The 16,231-nt window shown below is 45.1% G+C and overlaps 1 protein-coding gene across 5 annotated transcripts in view; it reads left to right on the top strand.

Annotated features, from left to right (window-relative positions):
• MAP3K4 (mitogen-activated protein kinase kinase kinase 4) overlaps positions 1-16,231 on the top strand; it is a 516,131-nt gene that overhangs the window by 367,989 nt on the left and 131,911 nt on the right. For all 5 annotated transcript variants that reach the window (XM_069607700.1, XM_069607697.1, XM_069607696.1 and 2 more), the window contains exon 10: positions 328-594. In XM_069607700.1, coding sequence (XP_069463801.1) covers positions 328-594 — 267 coding nt within the window. The remainder of the gene's footprint in view (positions 1-327; positions 595-16,231) is intronic.

The raw sequence follows: 16,231 nt of genomic DNA, 5'->3' as shown, positions 1-16,231 counted from the left end.
TTGTCTGCTTCCCCTTTGCTTTGTTCCTATTTGATACAACGGACCACTTTCCACCCAATAAATAGTCGTCTTTCGCTGTGCATACAATTGCTGCGGCCTTTGCCCCCATTCCACCCATCGGATAGTTGCTCTGAGGCTGGGATTGGGCTGGTGGGAGAACTAATGAGAAGAAAACGTGTCCGCGTGGAGCCTTTGACAGCACGTGCTTTCTTGCATGTAGTGCTGTTCTAGGGGAGCCAGTATGCCCGAATTGTGTCGCTATTTCCTCCCGGCCTTAGCGTAAAAGCCCCATGTGCGCCTCCTCACCTCGTTATTTTACCTTTTCAGGTGCAAATTCCTGGGCTGGAAAACCTGCACGTCTTTGTCCCGGATCACCTTTCAGGGCAGAAGTCTGTGATTTTGCAACTGCTTAACGCAGCTGCTGGAAAGGACTGTTCAAAGGACTCGGACGAGGTGGCCTACCAGGCCTTCTTACTGATGACCAAGCACGGCGAGAAAGAGCGGGAAGTGGACAACAGCTGGAGCTCGTGGGACGGACACCGCTTTAAAGTATTGCCCCAGGTGGAAACCATCGATACTTTGCGAAGCATGCAGGTACTTGTCTGAGGTCCTTTCTTTTTGTCGTTGCCCTAGGCTTGGATGACCTGTGCTGTTTATTACCGACGCAGAGGCGGAGGAAAGCCTCCATTTTGTCATGACTTTCTCTGACTTTTTACAACTGTGCAGGAGTCCATTGTTTTTAGCAAAAGGCGTGGGTTCAGGCAGGCCTGGGTTCCCGGCATTCGCTCTTTGGGAATATCATGTTCAGGTGTTGCTGTGAATCAGATGGTCGCGCTGCTGTCTTTGGGACAAAGCAGGCCTTCCCCCGGGTGCAACCTGAGCGCTGCAGAATTGCGCAGGGTTGAGTTAGTAGCAGTGCCGCCCATGTTGTGGTCTGCGTAAGCGTTGATCGTTAAGAGTATCGAATTTGTGTTTTCTGGTAAATGTGGAACAGCATCAAAAGATGGCCTACTCTGAAAAAGGGAAGTCTCTGCTGCGGGTTTCACCTTAACACGCTGTATGCATAGGTACATTGTATCAGAGCAGAAACTTTAACATTATTCCACATTTTATAATGCCTAGAGTAAGATAATTAGAGCATGAAAACCTTATATCGAAAAGTTATGACATCACGATTTGTATGTAACCATATTATGAAAATGTGCATTATTATAACAAGTTGCAATGTGAGGACTTGCACTTGGGGACACCAGGCTCACAGTAGATGCCTGCTTCTGTGTCGGATCCTCCGTTCTGAGAACCAGCCAGTCCGATAGCCCAGCAGGTTAAGCTCCCACTGCTGGGATCTGTTTGTGAACTGCAGATCGCAGGTTTGAATCAACTAAGCGTTTTATGTTATGATGTTGTTAAGAGTATCCATTTCGATTGTGTGGTAATCATTATTTATATATAAAAAAACTTCTATCAAAAGTGCTTTGGGAAGAAACTTTATATACATAACGTATTTTAACTTAAAGTCAGCTGCGCTTTTCTAAACAAGTCACCCTTTCTATGTGCTGCAGCTTTTTCAAGACACTTTTTGGCAACTTCAAAAGGAGATAACTTATTCACATGAGGGTGTGGTGTAAAGCAGTGAAGCCCACACTCTGTACAGTGTAAGTCACATTGGAGTGCCATACTTGCGCTAAGCATATAGCACAAAACTCGTTGTTGGCTTCCATTATCCTTACAATATACAGAAAAGGGAACTTTGTTCTGCATTCATTTTCCTATTAGACATGTTCACTCCTAATGGTGCCCATCTGTGCTGTGATATGGCTATTTTAAAGCAACATCCACATGTATAGTATTGTAGTTGTCCTTTTTCATCGCGCCTTTTCCCATTTATGTGACCTCAGTGCACTTTGTGGTAGGAACCCCCTCTGGGACCGCAGTCCAGGTATTGGAACATTCTCGGTAAAAGACTTAAAGTGTGTGTGTGTGTGCGTGTGTGCGTGTGTGTGGGTGTGTGTGCGCGCAGACGCACATTTTGCCAGGATTAGGATTTAGGTGGGCTGGCTAGACTAGAGTAAGCAACCCACGAGTTCAGGCATGTGAATGGGTGCTGAGGGAGGTCACGACAGATCGCTAGTGCAGGGGAAACAATGTGTGCCTAGCTAGACCGAAAATGGTAGGTTGTCTCGGTCTTCTAATGGCAGAGGTGTTGAGACAGGTCTAGTGTAAGGGCAATGCCGTTATGTGTCCAGCTAGACCAAATTTGTCAGTCGTAGTTGCATTCGAAAGTGTGGATGGATAGCCGTGCCTGTGGCAGATGTCCACTGAAGTGGTGCGTTTATACATATGTTAAGCTCAGGTGGAGCTTATCTTTGATTTTGCGTGATCCAGTCGTCTGTGTGAAGAAGACGTGTTACCCTCATATGCTAATTCTGGGCGGGCTACCCTAAGTGCAAATAGACCGGCTATCTTATACCATCTTTTAAGCGTCGAAGCCAGGATGCCATGGGATCTAGAGTCTCATAGTATTTTCAGGCACAATAGAACAGGCTACCCTTGTAGACTGGCTCTATATCTTCCATAATAGGTTTACAACAGGCCTCTTCTAGTGCAGTACCAAGGATACCTGCCTATATCATTATGAGTTGCAGTGGCGGATGTATATCTCTTTCATTGTAAAAGATGGATTACTATCATATACCATCTAGCGCAATGGAAGGGATAAGCCTTATAAGGTGCAGTCAAAGGGTCTACTCCCAGATCTTTCCAGGTGCAGTATCTAGCGCACCGCTCAATCTGTCTAACCTTCACAGATCTTCGAAGTGAAATACTTGTGCTAATTATACGAATCTCTTTGGGAGCCGTATCTGTGCAAGTCTTCACATTTCTTAATGTGCCATTGACCTTGATTGGTGCTAAGGTCATCTATAAGGCTGAGTTATCTCTAGATTGGAACAGGGCATGCAGGCTTAATACATCTTGTAATTGTAGCAGACAGGTTGTTGTCCGTGTGCTTGTGATTCCCCAATTCAAGAACATTCTGAGCACTTGTCAGAAATCCCTTTGATCTTTGACACGAGAAGGGCTACCAGTATAAGCCCTCTAGGCATGCAGCCAAGGCGGGGTGTAAGGATGGCAACCCCGTGAATATATCGTGCTCTGAGTAGCTATTCTGATACTTATATTTGGTAATGTAACGGCTGTCAAGAGTTGTATACAGGCAGCCTGAGCGATCGGAGTGAATGAGGGATTGGGGGGGGGGGTGTTTCTGTAAAGTGAGTGGTCTGTGGGTTCAGTGAGTAGGGTGGGCTACAGCAACAACTGCCCGCATCTGCCTGTGGTTTATGGGTAAGGGGGTTGTTGGTGTATTGTTGTGTGCAGGGCTGGCTGCTGCAACAACAGCTGGCATCCGCTGCAAACATGAAGGTGAGACTGGTGCTTGCGAAGGAGGCTGTGGTGATGGAAATAGGGAAGAGGTATTTAGGATGTCATAGGCAATAGCCATGTTTTGAGTGCCTTTCTGAAAGAGAGGTGGTTATCAATGCAGCGGATGTGGAGTGGAAGCGATTTCCAGATGGCAGGGGCTCCCCATCTGGTGGAGCTGTAATGGGGGATAATGAGGGGAAGAGCAGAACCAGATCTGAGGTTCCTGCTGGGTTGATGGCGTAAGAGTTTATCCTGGAGGAATTTTGGACTGATGCTGTGGAGGACACAGTGGGTGATGCACATGGCTTTAAAGGTAGTTTGTCGACTGATGGGAAGCCAGTGTAGGACTCTTGAGTGCAGGGTTAATATGTTCTGTAGGTGAGAGGCCAAGGAGGAGATGGGCAGCAGCATTTTGGATTCTTTGGCGTTTCCTGAGCTGGAATGCCGGAGTGCCTAGGTAAAAGGAGTTTGCATAGTCTGTGTGTTAGAGGAGTATGGGGAGGATGGCAAAGATACAGTGTGGGTAGATGATGTACAGGGAGATTCGCCTGAGGATGCTTAGATGGAAGAAGCAGGTTCTGGGCACAGAGTTTGTATTGGGAGAGGGATAGATTGGAGTCCAGGGTGCATCCAAAGTTTTTTTTTTTTACAGATGTGGATGTTGCCGGGGGGGGGGGGAATGAAGGGGATCCTAGGGGTTGAGGCCAGGGGATAGGTTGTCGAAGGAGAGCGCATTTTGATGCATACTAGGATTTCCGTTTTGCCAGGGTTGACAAGGAGGTGGTTGGTTGTCATCCAGTGGTCGATATTAGACAGGCAAGAGGAGACATTGGGGCGTGCAGAGGCTGGCGAATTGGGGATCTTGAGGATGATCTGGGTGTCGTCTGTGTAGTAGCAAAGGAGGTTATGGGATCAGATGAGTGCAGGGAGAAGGTTAAGGTAGATATTGAAGAGGAGGATTAGACGGAGACGCTGCCTGCAGCACCCCTTTTGGCATGGGCTAAGAGAGGGGTGAGAAAGAGGGTAGGAGCATAATTTGTGAGCGGTTCGAGACGAAGGAGGAGATCAATGTTAGGGCGGAGTCTTTGTTTCCTAAATTGAGTAGCCTGTCTGTGAGTAGGGTGTGATTGATGGTATTGAAGGCAGAAGATGGGTCGAGAAGGATGAGCGTTGCAAATCCTTCCACGTCTGCTGTTGTTTTTAAGTCATTCCAAACCAACATGAGAGAGGACTCAGTTCCTATTTGGGCTGGGTCAAGAAGGTTGTTTGATTCTGTCAATTATATTTATATTATGTGTTTATATTCAGTGCGGTCCAGGAGTTTGGCAATGAAGTGGGTGTTGGAGATAGGCCTGTAGTTCAGGGGGAAGAGAGGGTCGAGCAGGAGAGGTTTGACATACGTTTTGAAGGCTTTCGGGAAGATTTCTGTGGCGAGGGACTGGTTGAGAATGGTCTCTGCGATGCTGCCTGTAAATGTTGTTGTTAGGATGTTCTTGAGAAGAGTGGGAGGACATGGCTCTCCAGGGGAGCCTGACAGATGGTTTGGCGCTATGAGCATGAGAATTTCAGGGGGTGAGATGGGGAGAAAGAGGAGAAGACTGGCATAGAGAGGGTGGTGGGTCTGGGGTTGGGTCGGGAAGGGGAAAGAGGGCAACAGCTATTTTTGAAAGGATGGAACAGTGTCTATCAATAGAGATATTATGAAATTGTTTGGATACAGTGTCGCATAGAGATTGGGAGTTAGGGGGGAGGAGTTGAGCAACCTGGCGGCTTGAATTCTGTCATGATTCTGTGCAGTTCCTGGCTAGGGTTAGGGGAGTTGAGGATTTGGTGCCTGTAGATGTTTTTTTTTTTGCTTTCCTGATTTCTGACCAGTAGGCCCTTGTCAGTCTAGCAAGAGAGGATTTGTTTTGGGGAGTGGGGTTGGTTCTCCAAATCTGCTCGAGTCGGTGCCTGAGAGTTTTAATAGATTTGAGGTGGGTTGTGTACCCCTTGGGGATGGGGCCAGATCTCTGAGAGGTAAATTTCATTGGAGTGAGAGGTTTGAGTGCACTGGAGAGCCAGTGATGGAAGAGTTCGACCAGGGAAGGAACTTCCTGGAGTGAGAGTGCTGGGAGTTAGTTTAGGAGGGAGGTGGTTAGATCCAGGTTAATGGTGACTTTATTCCAGAGAAGGGTGTAGGGGGGAGTGGTTGGAGAGGGCAGGCTGGTGGGCCGGGAGGGGAGATTAGGAGGGAGAAGAAGATTGCTGAGTGATCTTTCCAGATTACAGGGGAGGGGGGAAATCAAAAGTTTGTGGTACCGAATACTGCATTCAGGGTGTGGCCTACAGTGTGGGCCGGGAGAGATATGAGTTGTCAACTTGAGGGCTTCTAAGTGATCAGTCAGAGAGCGGGTCATGGGGTTTGAAGGGATGTCAAGCCAGATGTTGAAATCTTCTAGTATTGTGTAAGAAGAAAGTTGAATTAAGGTGGTTGATAGTGCGTCACTGAGGGAGTCTGCAAAATTCCTGTTGTAACCACGGGGTCTGTATAGAGAAAGCTGTGGGTGATAGCGGGGAAGAGTTGGAATTTTACAAGTAGTGATTCACAATCAGTGCTGCAGGCTAAGTTTTCCTTGGGTAGGACTGGGATCTGGTGTTTGTGTAGGATGGACATCCTCTCCTCTGCTGGATCTGTTCTGACTGAACAATCAGGTTGCACCCAGGGGGCAGTCCTTGTGTGCAGTAGGTTCGTAAACGTCAGCAAACCAGGTCTCTGTGATGAAGAGGATGTCCAGGGATTTGTCTGAAATAAAGTCACAGATGTTAAATTTCTTTTTGCAGACCGACCTGGCGTTGAGGAGTATGCAAGAGAGGAGGTTTTGTTTTCTGGGTTGGGGGGGCGGCGAGGGGGGTTACAGATAAAAGCAGGGGTTAGTGTGTGTGTTGGTGGAGAAGAGTGGTGAGTGAGAGGGTCTGACTGGGCTAAGGTCGCAGGGTGTGTTGTAGGACAGGGGGGCGACGAGTGGGGATGTGGCTGACGAAAGGATGAGGGCACAGCAGAGGGCCAGGGAGCAGAAAGCTGGCAAGTGTGGTTAGGGGGTTTTGGGTGAGGGGTAGAGAGCTGGGACAGGGTTGGGTGTGGAGATTTGGGTGGAGTAAGGAGGGGGCAAGGAGTGGGATCTCGAGTGGAACTTGGGAGAAGAGAGTGGGTAGGGAATCCTGGGGTGGATGCGATCATAGCCCTTTCAGGGAGTTCGGGCAGCCAGAGTGGTGTGGGGGGGGGGCTGTTGAGATAGGTGTGCTAGCTAAACCTGCCCTTATCGATGGGAAGTGTGTGTTGGTGGGGAGGGGGAGGTTGAGAGCGGGAAGTGGGTAGGGGAGAAACCAAAATGGTTGGGTTTGTGTGTGGGAGTGGTGAGGTGGGAGGAGCTAGAGAGGAGAGATGGAAGAGTGGCTGTAGGGGTCAATATTTTTGTTTGTAGCTCGGCAGCGAGCAGCTCTGATTTGGGAGGAGCGAGCTCTTCAACATTGGGGTAGCTGAGTGTTTAATTGGATGTGGTGTGAAGTGGAAGAAGGGACTGTGGGCTGCTGTATGAAGAGGGGGAGAGGTTGCCTAGGTAGATTATTAGTTCGGTTTCTGGAATGCCAGCGTCCTGCTCTGATGCATGGTGTCTGGAGGTTGGTGAATGCACCTCGATTCAGCTCTTATACTGGCCACTGTGGTAACTCACTGTAGTGCGAAAAATGCACCTAGGTTAAAAACATACAGTATTGGGAAAAAATGCACCTAAATTCAAAATGGACATTAGTGAGAAAAATGCACCTAGGTTCGAAGCACACAGTAGTGGGAGAAATGCAGCTAAATTTAAAACTAAAAGTAGTGGGGAAAAAGCACCTAGATTTGAAGCATGCAGTAGTGGGAAAATGCACCAAGATTCCAAACAAACAGTCTTGGGGAAAATGAACCTAGATTTAAAACAAACAGTAGTGGGAAAAATTCACCTAAATTCAGAATTCACAGTAGTGGGAAAATGCGCCTAGATTTGAAGCACACAGTAGTGTGAAAATGCACATAGATTCAGAAACAGTGAGCCACCCAGCAGAATGTAAATCGGTACTGTGCTGGAAATGCAAATGTAAGAAAGGTAGGGTTTTAATTGAGAGCAGTAATGGCTGTGTTCGCCGCCCATACCAGCTTTACCTTACTTGTCGCTGTAAGTTGCTCCTTCGGGTGTTAAAGGTTGAACAGGGGCAAAAAGGAATGGGGCTGAGCTGCCCTTTGCCTCTGGCCCTTAGCCGATTGCTGCCCGGGCAAGGCTACACTGGAGGGATCCACTGATGAGGACAGCTCCAGTAAAGTGCTGGAAACCAATCTGACATCCAGGGTAGGGAGTGGGGAGGGAGTGATAAGGAAGTGAAGACAGAGGGGAGAAGGGAATGTGGAACGAACTAACACTGGCTGGAAAGTGGAAATAAATTAAAGAAGGGTGCTTATTGCACAGAAGACTGCTATTGCTAGCATGTGAGCTAGAAATGTGGGTACTAAAGGTAAATGTTTACATTACACTACCTCAATTAATGGTGTTTATTTGAAAGAAAGCGCTGTTCATAATTTGGCTGATCTAGGAGAAACTAAAACATAACTTATTTTGCTAATGTATTATGTGATTGTAGAAACATATATACATATATGTATTATCAATTAACTCATGTATATTTTAGATCTTAAACCTTAATAAGCAGAATAAATCTCAAAAGTAAAAAGTGACTAGCTTGTAGAATATATCAAAGGTCACCAACCATTCATTGATCTCCGCAATGAAGAACAGACGCAAAGGCAGATGTTCAAAGGTAATAAGATATGTGCATGACAACCCATGAATGCTCATGCATCAACATGTTTCGGCTTGCAGTGTGGTCCGTTTACCGCCACGTCTTCTTCAGGACCAGACCTATTTAAAATGAATCCTCATGTAGCAAGGACTCGTAACCTTACTTAGTTGCATAGTGCACACCTTGGGTTTGTCCGTATTTGAAAACCTCAGCAATAATGAGGTGTGTTTTCTTGTAATGAAAAATAAAATATGATGGGCTGAATTGCAGAAGCTCCCTTACGCAGTCTTGCAATGTGAGGCTAAAATCGCCTCATCCTACAGACAAGATGTGTTTAAAATGTGACCAGCCGGAAGGTATTCAAAGAGCCGGGATGTGTGTTATTTGCTTTCTGATTAATTGCTTCCAAAAAAGTGTGTTTCTATAGTGCAAGGATACAATTACTGTTTCATGTGGATCTGGGCTGCTTCGTCTCAAACCGGCAATAGATTACCAGTGAAGTTACATGCGTTCTGGCTGATTAAATTCGAGAACACATCCGCAGGACCACAGCCTGCATCGACACGCCCTTGCATGGTGCCGCCCAAATGTTTCGCATTACTTTGAGATCACCCTTTTATATGGTATAGATTTATCCCACCAATGCTAAGCCCTTCTTTTAATGTTTTTGTATGTCCGAATCAAACGCTACTTCCTTTTTTTAGTGCATTGCAGGTAAACATTCTATGCTTGTTTTTGGCATTAGATGGTGATTATGCAGGCAACGAGAGGTTCTGACAAGCCCTCTGCAGCCACCTTCCTTGAACCTCTCTCACTCATATATATATATACCCACTCTGATGGCAACTCTCTTGACCGTGTCTTTCTGTCTACTTCCCTCTCCTTTGCCATCTCCATTGTCCCCTCTCCCCGCGATCATTTAATTTTTCACTTTAAGGTCTCAGTCCCTTTACCCTCTACTCCTCCTCTATTCATTGACCAAGAGGAACTTGAAGCAGGACTGTTTTCCTCCATTGACTGTGCTTTTTCTGACATTCACTGTGCACTTATGTCGCCATTTAACCAACACTGTCCTGCGTGACATTTACACCTTACCACCCCTACCTAAGCCCCCGAATCATTGCAGAGATCCAGACCATCAAACAAACAACCTTAATAATGCTGCTGAAAATATCACAGACCTCCATACTATTCCTAGCCTACAAAGGTTCCCTTGCATGTTACCCACTCTGCACTGGACTCCACCAAATCCTACTACTTCACAAGCTTAATCTCCATCCTTCGTGTCAACCCGCAAACTATGGCCCAGGCACATTCAACTATCGGTAATGATGCAGGCTTTACCACCCTCACTTCCACTTTAAGATTTATTGTTAATACATTCTTTAATTACACAAATCAGTTGTGGACTTAACTGTCAAAACACTACCAAAAACCTGCCCCTCTCAAGGAAGACACATACATGCAGAATTGTATGATGTAAGCCCTTGAATACTTAATAGGCAGGAAATGCAACAAGGAGTTGAAAAGGGATATGTCTTGTAGGTGAAAGTGCAAAAGGGACTTAACCAATCTCTAGAGCCCCAAAAGGTAGACTAGAGGGCCCGGGCCACTTCCAAGTATGGTCCTGTCTTGTCTTCAAAACGAAATGTAATTGATAATGTCAATATTCAAGGGTAAATGTACTTGAACTCAATGATAATATTATTTATATGCATTCTAAGTCCCAATGGTGGTAATGCATCTTAAAGGCAATTAAGTCTATACTTACAGTGGGGTAAAAAACCCAACATCAATCTTTATTAGCAATATAAAGTGTAAAAATAACACATAGAATGCTGCTCAATTCATCAAATCCTAGTGCTACTCAAGTTCATAAAAACAGTATCTGGACTATCCATCGAAAATGGATTCATCGAATTGAAATCCAACAAAATGTATTAATTGAAAGTCATTTCCATCGAAATGCCCCTTCATTGAATATATTTAGTTGGATTTCAGTTAGGGTTGGGGTAAGGGTAAGGGGGGGTGCCCTTAGGGGTTGGGGGGTGGAACCCCCCCAATAAAATGTTACATGAAGCTGCCCAGTGCCGAAATACTTTAAAGATTTCAGGACTGGACAGCTCCATGTAACATTTTAACGTTAAAAATAAATGTATCGAAATTATATCTTTTACATTTAAAAGTACATATCCATCAAAACGTGTCCATTCCTATATTCGATGGACAAGTTTCGATGAAAATGTACTTTTAAATGTAAAAGATAGCATTTATTTGTATTCTTTTAGATGGATTTACTTTTCGATGGTTGTGATTCGATGGAAAGTCGATAAAAACTTTAAGAACATACAAAATATATTACAGATCAAACCACCCTTGTGCAACCCAACAGACTCACATGGCCGAACCACGAAACACACATGGGGACTCAACATAATCAGATATACGTGCTGCGTTTTGGAAATACCTCAAAGCGCCATATGGCGCGTAAATAGCAACAGTGTCCCAGGGCCTGCCATTAACGAGATAGCATGGAAAGGCAGCTCTCCAGCATGAAGAGGGGCATGGCAGGATCAGCTTCTTTGTTTCCGCCATGAGGATCGACTTGCACTGTTAGATCTTGGTGGCCATCACTGTTCTCTACCTTTGTGTCCTGGGTGGTCCCCTAAGATCGCCGTCAATGTGGAGGTCCTTCATTGTGCCAGGGTCGCCTTGCAGTCCAGTGCCAAGAGCCAAGAACCGTCTCGCCAGAGCGCGGAACCGCTATCTATACAGACCTAAATCCTGACACTGAAAGTGACCGCTGCACCACCGACCCCTGGGCCTCCTCGAACTGGACAAAGACACAAAATAAGTGGGCCCAGGAGCTATGAAAGGGCTTTCCTACTAAATTGGAGCACATTGGCTGAATTAAGGTACTTTTTTCCACCTCTGTTACCGCCATACAGTTTAACGGGTGCAAAGCCCTAGCCATACCTCTCCCTTGCCTGTCTGAGATTGGTGGAGATATGATTAAGGATGCCCAAACTGGGCTTTCCCATAAGTTTGTGGGATTGGGAGAGCTCCTGCTAAGAACTTTGCTTGCTTTTTTTTTAATCCTTAAGTCACTTTCAACTACCCTTTGGCTTTGTCAACACTTGTTCAGCCTATCAAAAAGACTCCTGGCTCTCTGCAAAGGGTTCAATTGGGACTTATGACTCTTAGGGCACTAGGCCCCATCTCCCTTAGCAAAGGAAGGCCTTTTCAATTGTAGAGCCTTATTTTTATGAGTCTTTGTATTGTGGTTTTAACTCCTTTATTTTGCTTATCATTTCTCAAAATGGAGTAATTCTTAACTTTGTCTGTTCTTTGCTTGCTTTGCTATACTACAATGTTCCAGATTTTGATCTTACTTTGTTTAAAGTAAAATGCTGGTGCTCTGTATCCAGAACAACCCAAGGTGAATGTTCATGAGTTAGTAGTTTGTTTTAGTGAATTTGTTATCTGTGGTTTTTGATTGATAAGTTATCCAAGGCATAAATAAATATAATTATATGTTTATCCTTTCTTCCTAACTTCTATTATTCAGACTCATCTGTGTATGCTTAACTGAGCCCTCTGCCACTCTCACACTCTCCCAAGTCTAAGCTTACTGCTCAGTCCCACTACCTTGCTAGGGTTTGGGTAGAAATGAGTGTCTTTACCTGTTCGCCAGAATAGGGTGGACTCTCGGAATCTGTCCACAGGGCTGATTCTGAAAACCCATTTTAACACCAGTGGTTACTTGTAAAGTTGCTGGAACCCCTTATTACTTATATGATTTATGTGTAACCCAATAATAAAGATATTTTTTTTAGTATGTTTGTGTAGCCTTGTCTTAAGTGCAATCTGATGCGCCTAACTGTGTCTACCTACCAGCCTTCTCTCCTCCCCTGAGAGAAGCCACCCTGCTCTGCTATGCTGCCCATTATAGAGACATTCGGTTATTTTTGGTGGACACTCTGTAATCCCTTAGTATAAGTGTTCTGCACGCCTTTCCATAGGGCTATAGAACAACTCCCCTAACACGCATCATTGGGATCAGGCTTCCCAGCATCGGTCTGCATTGGTCACTGTCTCCAATGGAAGTCTCGAGGGAATGTCCTGGTTGTCTCAGCTGGGAGATAAGTTGGGTGGCTGACCTTTCAGTCCGTCGTCCCTTTATTCTTTCATTGGCTGGAGGCTTCTGTGATGAATCCTGCGGATCCCTCACTAACTCCCTGCCTAGAGTCTCCTCCCAGGTGGCCAGGGAAAGGCTGACGCTGCCTGATCCGGATCATAGGGGTGGTGTACTGCGGCAGGATCACCTGGGAGGAGAAAAGGCCCAGGGTGGTGAGGAGATCCCGTGGGAAGAGACACAGTAATTGGCATTAAAAGGGAAGAAGAGTTTACAGGTACCAAGGCACGTAATGGCCTATTGACGTTATGATGTACCTAAAATATCCATTGAACCTCTTGATGTAGGTCAAGGTCAGATGAAATCCCTAACCATCCTACTAAAGGAAATGCTGTTTGAAATGTCCAAAGTTAAACACCATCCTAACTCCCAAAGTTACAGTGAAAGAGAAACTAATCTATAAATATTGGCTTAAACAAACTGCGTTCTCCTTTTATGAAGAAATTGTGTGATCTTTCCGTAAATACAATCGGGAGCAGTAAACTGGCATTTAAAAATAGAAAGCGGACTAAAAAGCCCAATTCTGGTGTTGGGGACCAAAAGTCCCATACTCCCCTAAGTACTGGGATGAGGAAGTGGGCTCAGGCAATGTTGCAGGAGTTGTCAGCTTGTTAAGCATAATGACTCACATCTGAGGGAGACAGAGGCTTAAAAGGACCCCTCAGGTGCAGACCATTAGAAGGAGATGGAAGTGGAGTAGCAGCAGCAGTAGAAGCAAAGCACGTTATTGGCAGTCTGCAAAGAAGTTGGAAGAAAGAAGGGATGCAGGACTTTAGTCAAGATGATTCCAGCTCCCTGTCCTGAGAGGGTCTTTCCCCCCCTAAATCTGAAGTGCAGAGGTTGTGCTGGGGAAAGTGTGAAGGAAGACTGCTTTTCCCCATATGAACCTGATTGACGAGATTGCACAGCAGTAAGCGTGCCGGAGACCGTGGCTGGAAGTTGGTGTGCAGCTGACGTTCCCAGGAGCGAGACGAGCTTAGTGACTGCGTGGCGGGAACAAAAACACCTTCACTGAGGAAGTGTGTATGTTCAAAGAAGCCAGCAGCAGTTGAAGTCCTGCGGAATGCAAAGGAAGCGGAGACAGAAGCCGTGAGAGTTACCAACCATTTTGATCCTGTGCGCAAACAAAGGCAGGCAACTGTAGCCAAGGAGAAGCACTCACGGGCGAGTGAAAGCCTTGGGAACCCGACCATTAATTGTCGGACAATGCAATGCAAAAAGAGTAGCACTTGCGTATGAGTAAACCTGAGGCAAACTCAATTGTTCATTATTGAACAGTGAAGATGACTGACCTAGCACTCGCGTAGAAGTGACATTGCCGAAATGGTTTGAATTGAATTTTTTACTATTGAAAGAGGCTGACTTACTAATCGTGCATGCTTAAAAAGATCCTAAAAGTGAAGGCTAACAAGAAGGATGATTTATAAAGCACAAGAACATTATAGCACTGTACCAAAGTGACTAAAAATTAAAGGGAACAAGCATTGCCCAGAGTCAAGAGTGGTGCAAGCATTATCCCAATCCAAGACTGGCACAAGCAATGTCCAAAGCCAAAAGAGACTAACAACAAGGCATACAATTAAGCTGCTCTGGTTGGCAGGAGGAAATTGGTAAATTCAAGATTATGACCGGGTGAAGCTTGTTGCTTATGATTGTTCCCTAAAAGCTGGTATCCAAACTCACATTTCCAAAGGCAAAAGAAGAAAAGCTAGAAACAATCATTAAAAGCATTTAGGTTGTTTGGTGTGGCAGAAAGACAAGAATGGCATAGAGGCTGCCCTTCCATCCAGAAGAAGAGGGCCTTGCTTACTTGGACGTGTTGAGGGGAACTGAAGTGAATCTTGTCGTTGCTGAAACGTTGTTGGAAGTCACAAGTTGCAAACTGTTGAAGCTGTGGTACCTGCCTTGCATACATGAAGGTGCTGAGGCACACTAAATGTAAATATTGTCTTTTTCAAAAGTCACAAAATGTCAAACTGCTGAAGCTGTGGTCAAACTTTTGGTTGTCAGTAGATTAAATACTCAAGGAGCACTGTTGAGCCTGCAACACTGTCGGGCAGGCGAGAAGACCCACATAGTGACTCTTAGTAGAAGTGAACCTGGGGTGAGAGTCAACCAGGTGGAAACAGAAGTGTTAAGAAGTCGTACAGTTTGATTTAAGGTACTATAAAGAAGAGAGCTTATAGGAAGCGGTTTCTTTGTTCCTTAGCAAGAAGCTGTGTTGTTTCGTTAACCCTTGCCAGCAGCTGTGTTCCTTTGAATCTGACAAGAAGTTATATTTTCTCTGACATTAATAAAGTATGGCAAAGCACCTTGACCAAGAATATCATTGGTGCTATTTGATGAAACGGAAAGGGTTATTCAAAGAAGAAGAAATGTTCCTTTGGCTGAATATTGATTTAACAGAACTTTCTTTTGATAAAGTGAATGAGCCAAGAACTGTGTTGGAACTTTGTTGCAAACCTCGATTTCTTTTTTTCTTTTTGTTGAACATTGGAACTGAATCTTGCCTAAAACCTCCGGAAGGTGAGTTCACCCAGGTTATAAAGAAAGACTGGGAATACATTATAAATGCAGTTGCTGATGTTGTTGTGAATTGCCATATATTTTCTTGTGCATTTCATGTATAAGTGTGAGGGCCAGATTTCCTTAGTGTTTCCTTTAGTTTATGATAAGCAGTGAAATCCTTGTTCGGGTAGGGATAGGAAGGCGTTTATGGAAATGTATACTTTAATAAAACGGCATATTTTGAAAAATCATCCAAAAGTTGTTTATCTCACATTTCTGACCCCTCGCACTTCTTTGGAGCACTTCCCTCTCCACATTCTCGGAGAGCTTCTTACAAACAATTACACAACTCAGTGCTGTAGTACAAAGCTGTCTCTGTCCCTCTGCGCCTTCCTATTCATCACTGGCACTGACAATGTGTGGCCTTGTGGGCAAAATCAGTGCAATAATGTATGTGCCAGGCATCATGAAGCTAAATGAAGCTGGGTCCTCTCTCCCCTCGCCCCTCAGCCCGCCACCGCTTGTGCAGGCTAACTCCAACTCTGGCCATCTCTCGTCACATTTTATCATAGAGGAAGTGCATGTTCATTAAGCAAGCCGCATTCAAGAGTTGACAAAGTTTAAGATCTTCTTTGTTGTTCTTAGTTGCAGTGAGAGTCAATGCTGCAAGGTAGGTGCATCACAAAAGCCCACCACTATTGTCCCCATTCAATTTTTAGCATTCAACTGCCACTGGTGGAACATTTATACATCGCATATTCCGTACAAGGATCACACCCTGAAACCTCTACATTCATCCTGGAAGGGAACAAACATCACATGTTTCTTGTAGTCTCATCTATTATGAGTCTTCAACAGACTGCTAGGTTTTTTCAGAAGGCTCACATCCTGCACAAATGGGAGTTTTCTTCATATGTTGCTCTCCAGATCTTTTAGAATTTCGGGTCTTCCCAGATGGATCTTTTTGGGTCGAAGATCAATCCGAGGTGCCCTCTGTATGTCTTTTGTATGGGAAATGGAGAGGGCTCTCCCATCCCATACTCTGTGCTTTTGCTTATCTACCTTTACTTCCCATATTCGGTCAGAAGTTCATCAGTAATTAGAAATGCTGTCTCATTTAAGTGGCTATGAGCCTTCCTAACCACTTTGGCTATCAGAACGGCTTCACATCTGGACTGGGTCCCTCCCCTACTCCTTTTGAGACAGACTGAGCAGGCACAAAGAAATTGTATCCTCACTTCTTTATTAGGGGATCCTAGAGGTTAAAACCAGATCAGCTGGCTACGATCCAAG

The sequence above is a fragment of the Ambystoma mexicanum genome, chromosome 4q, assembly GCF_040938575.1.
Source record: "Ambystoma mexicanum isolate Mex_15411 chromosome 4q, UKY_AmexF1_1, whole genome shotgun sequence".
NCBI lineage: Eukaryota > Metazoa > Chordata > Amphibia > Caudata > Ambystomatidae > Ambystoma > Ambystoma mexicanum.
Note: the sequence above shows the minus strand (reverse complement) of the source record. Positions and strands in the feature narration are given on the sequence as shown.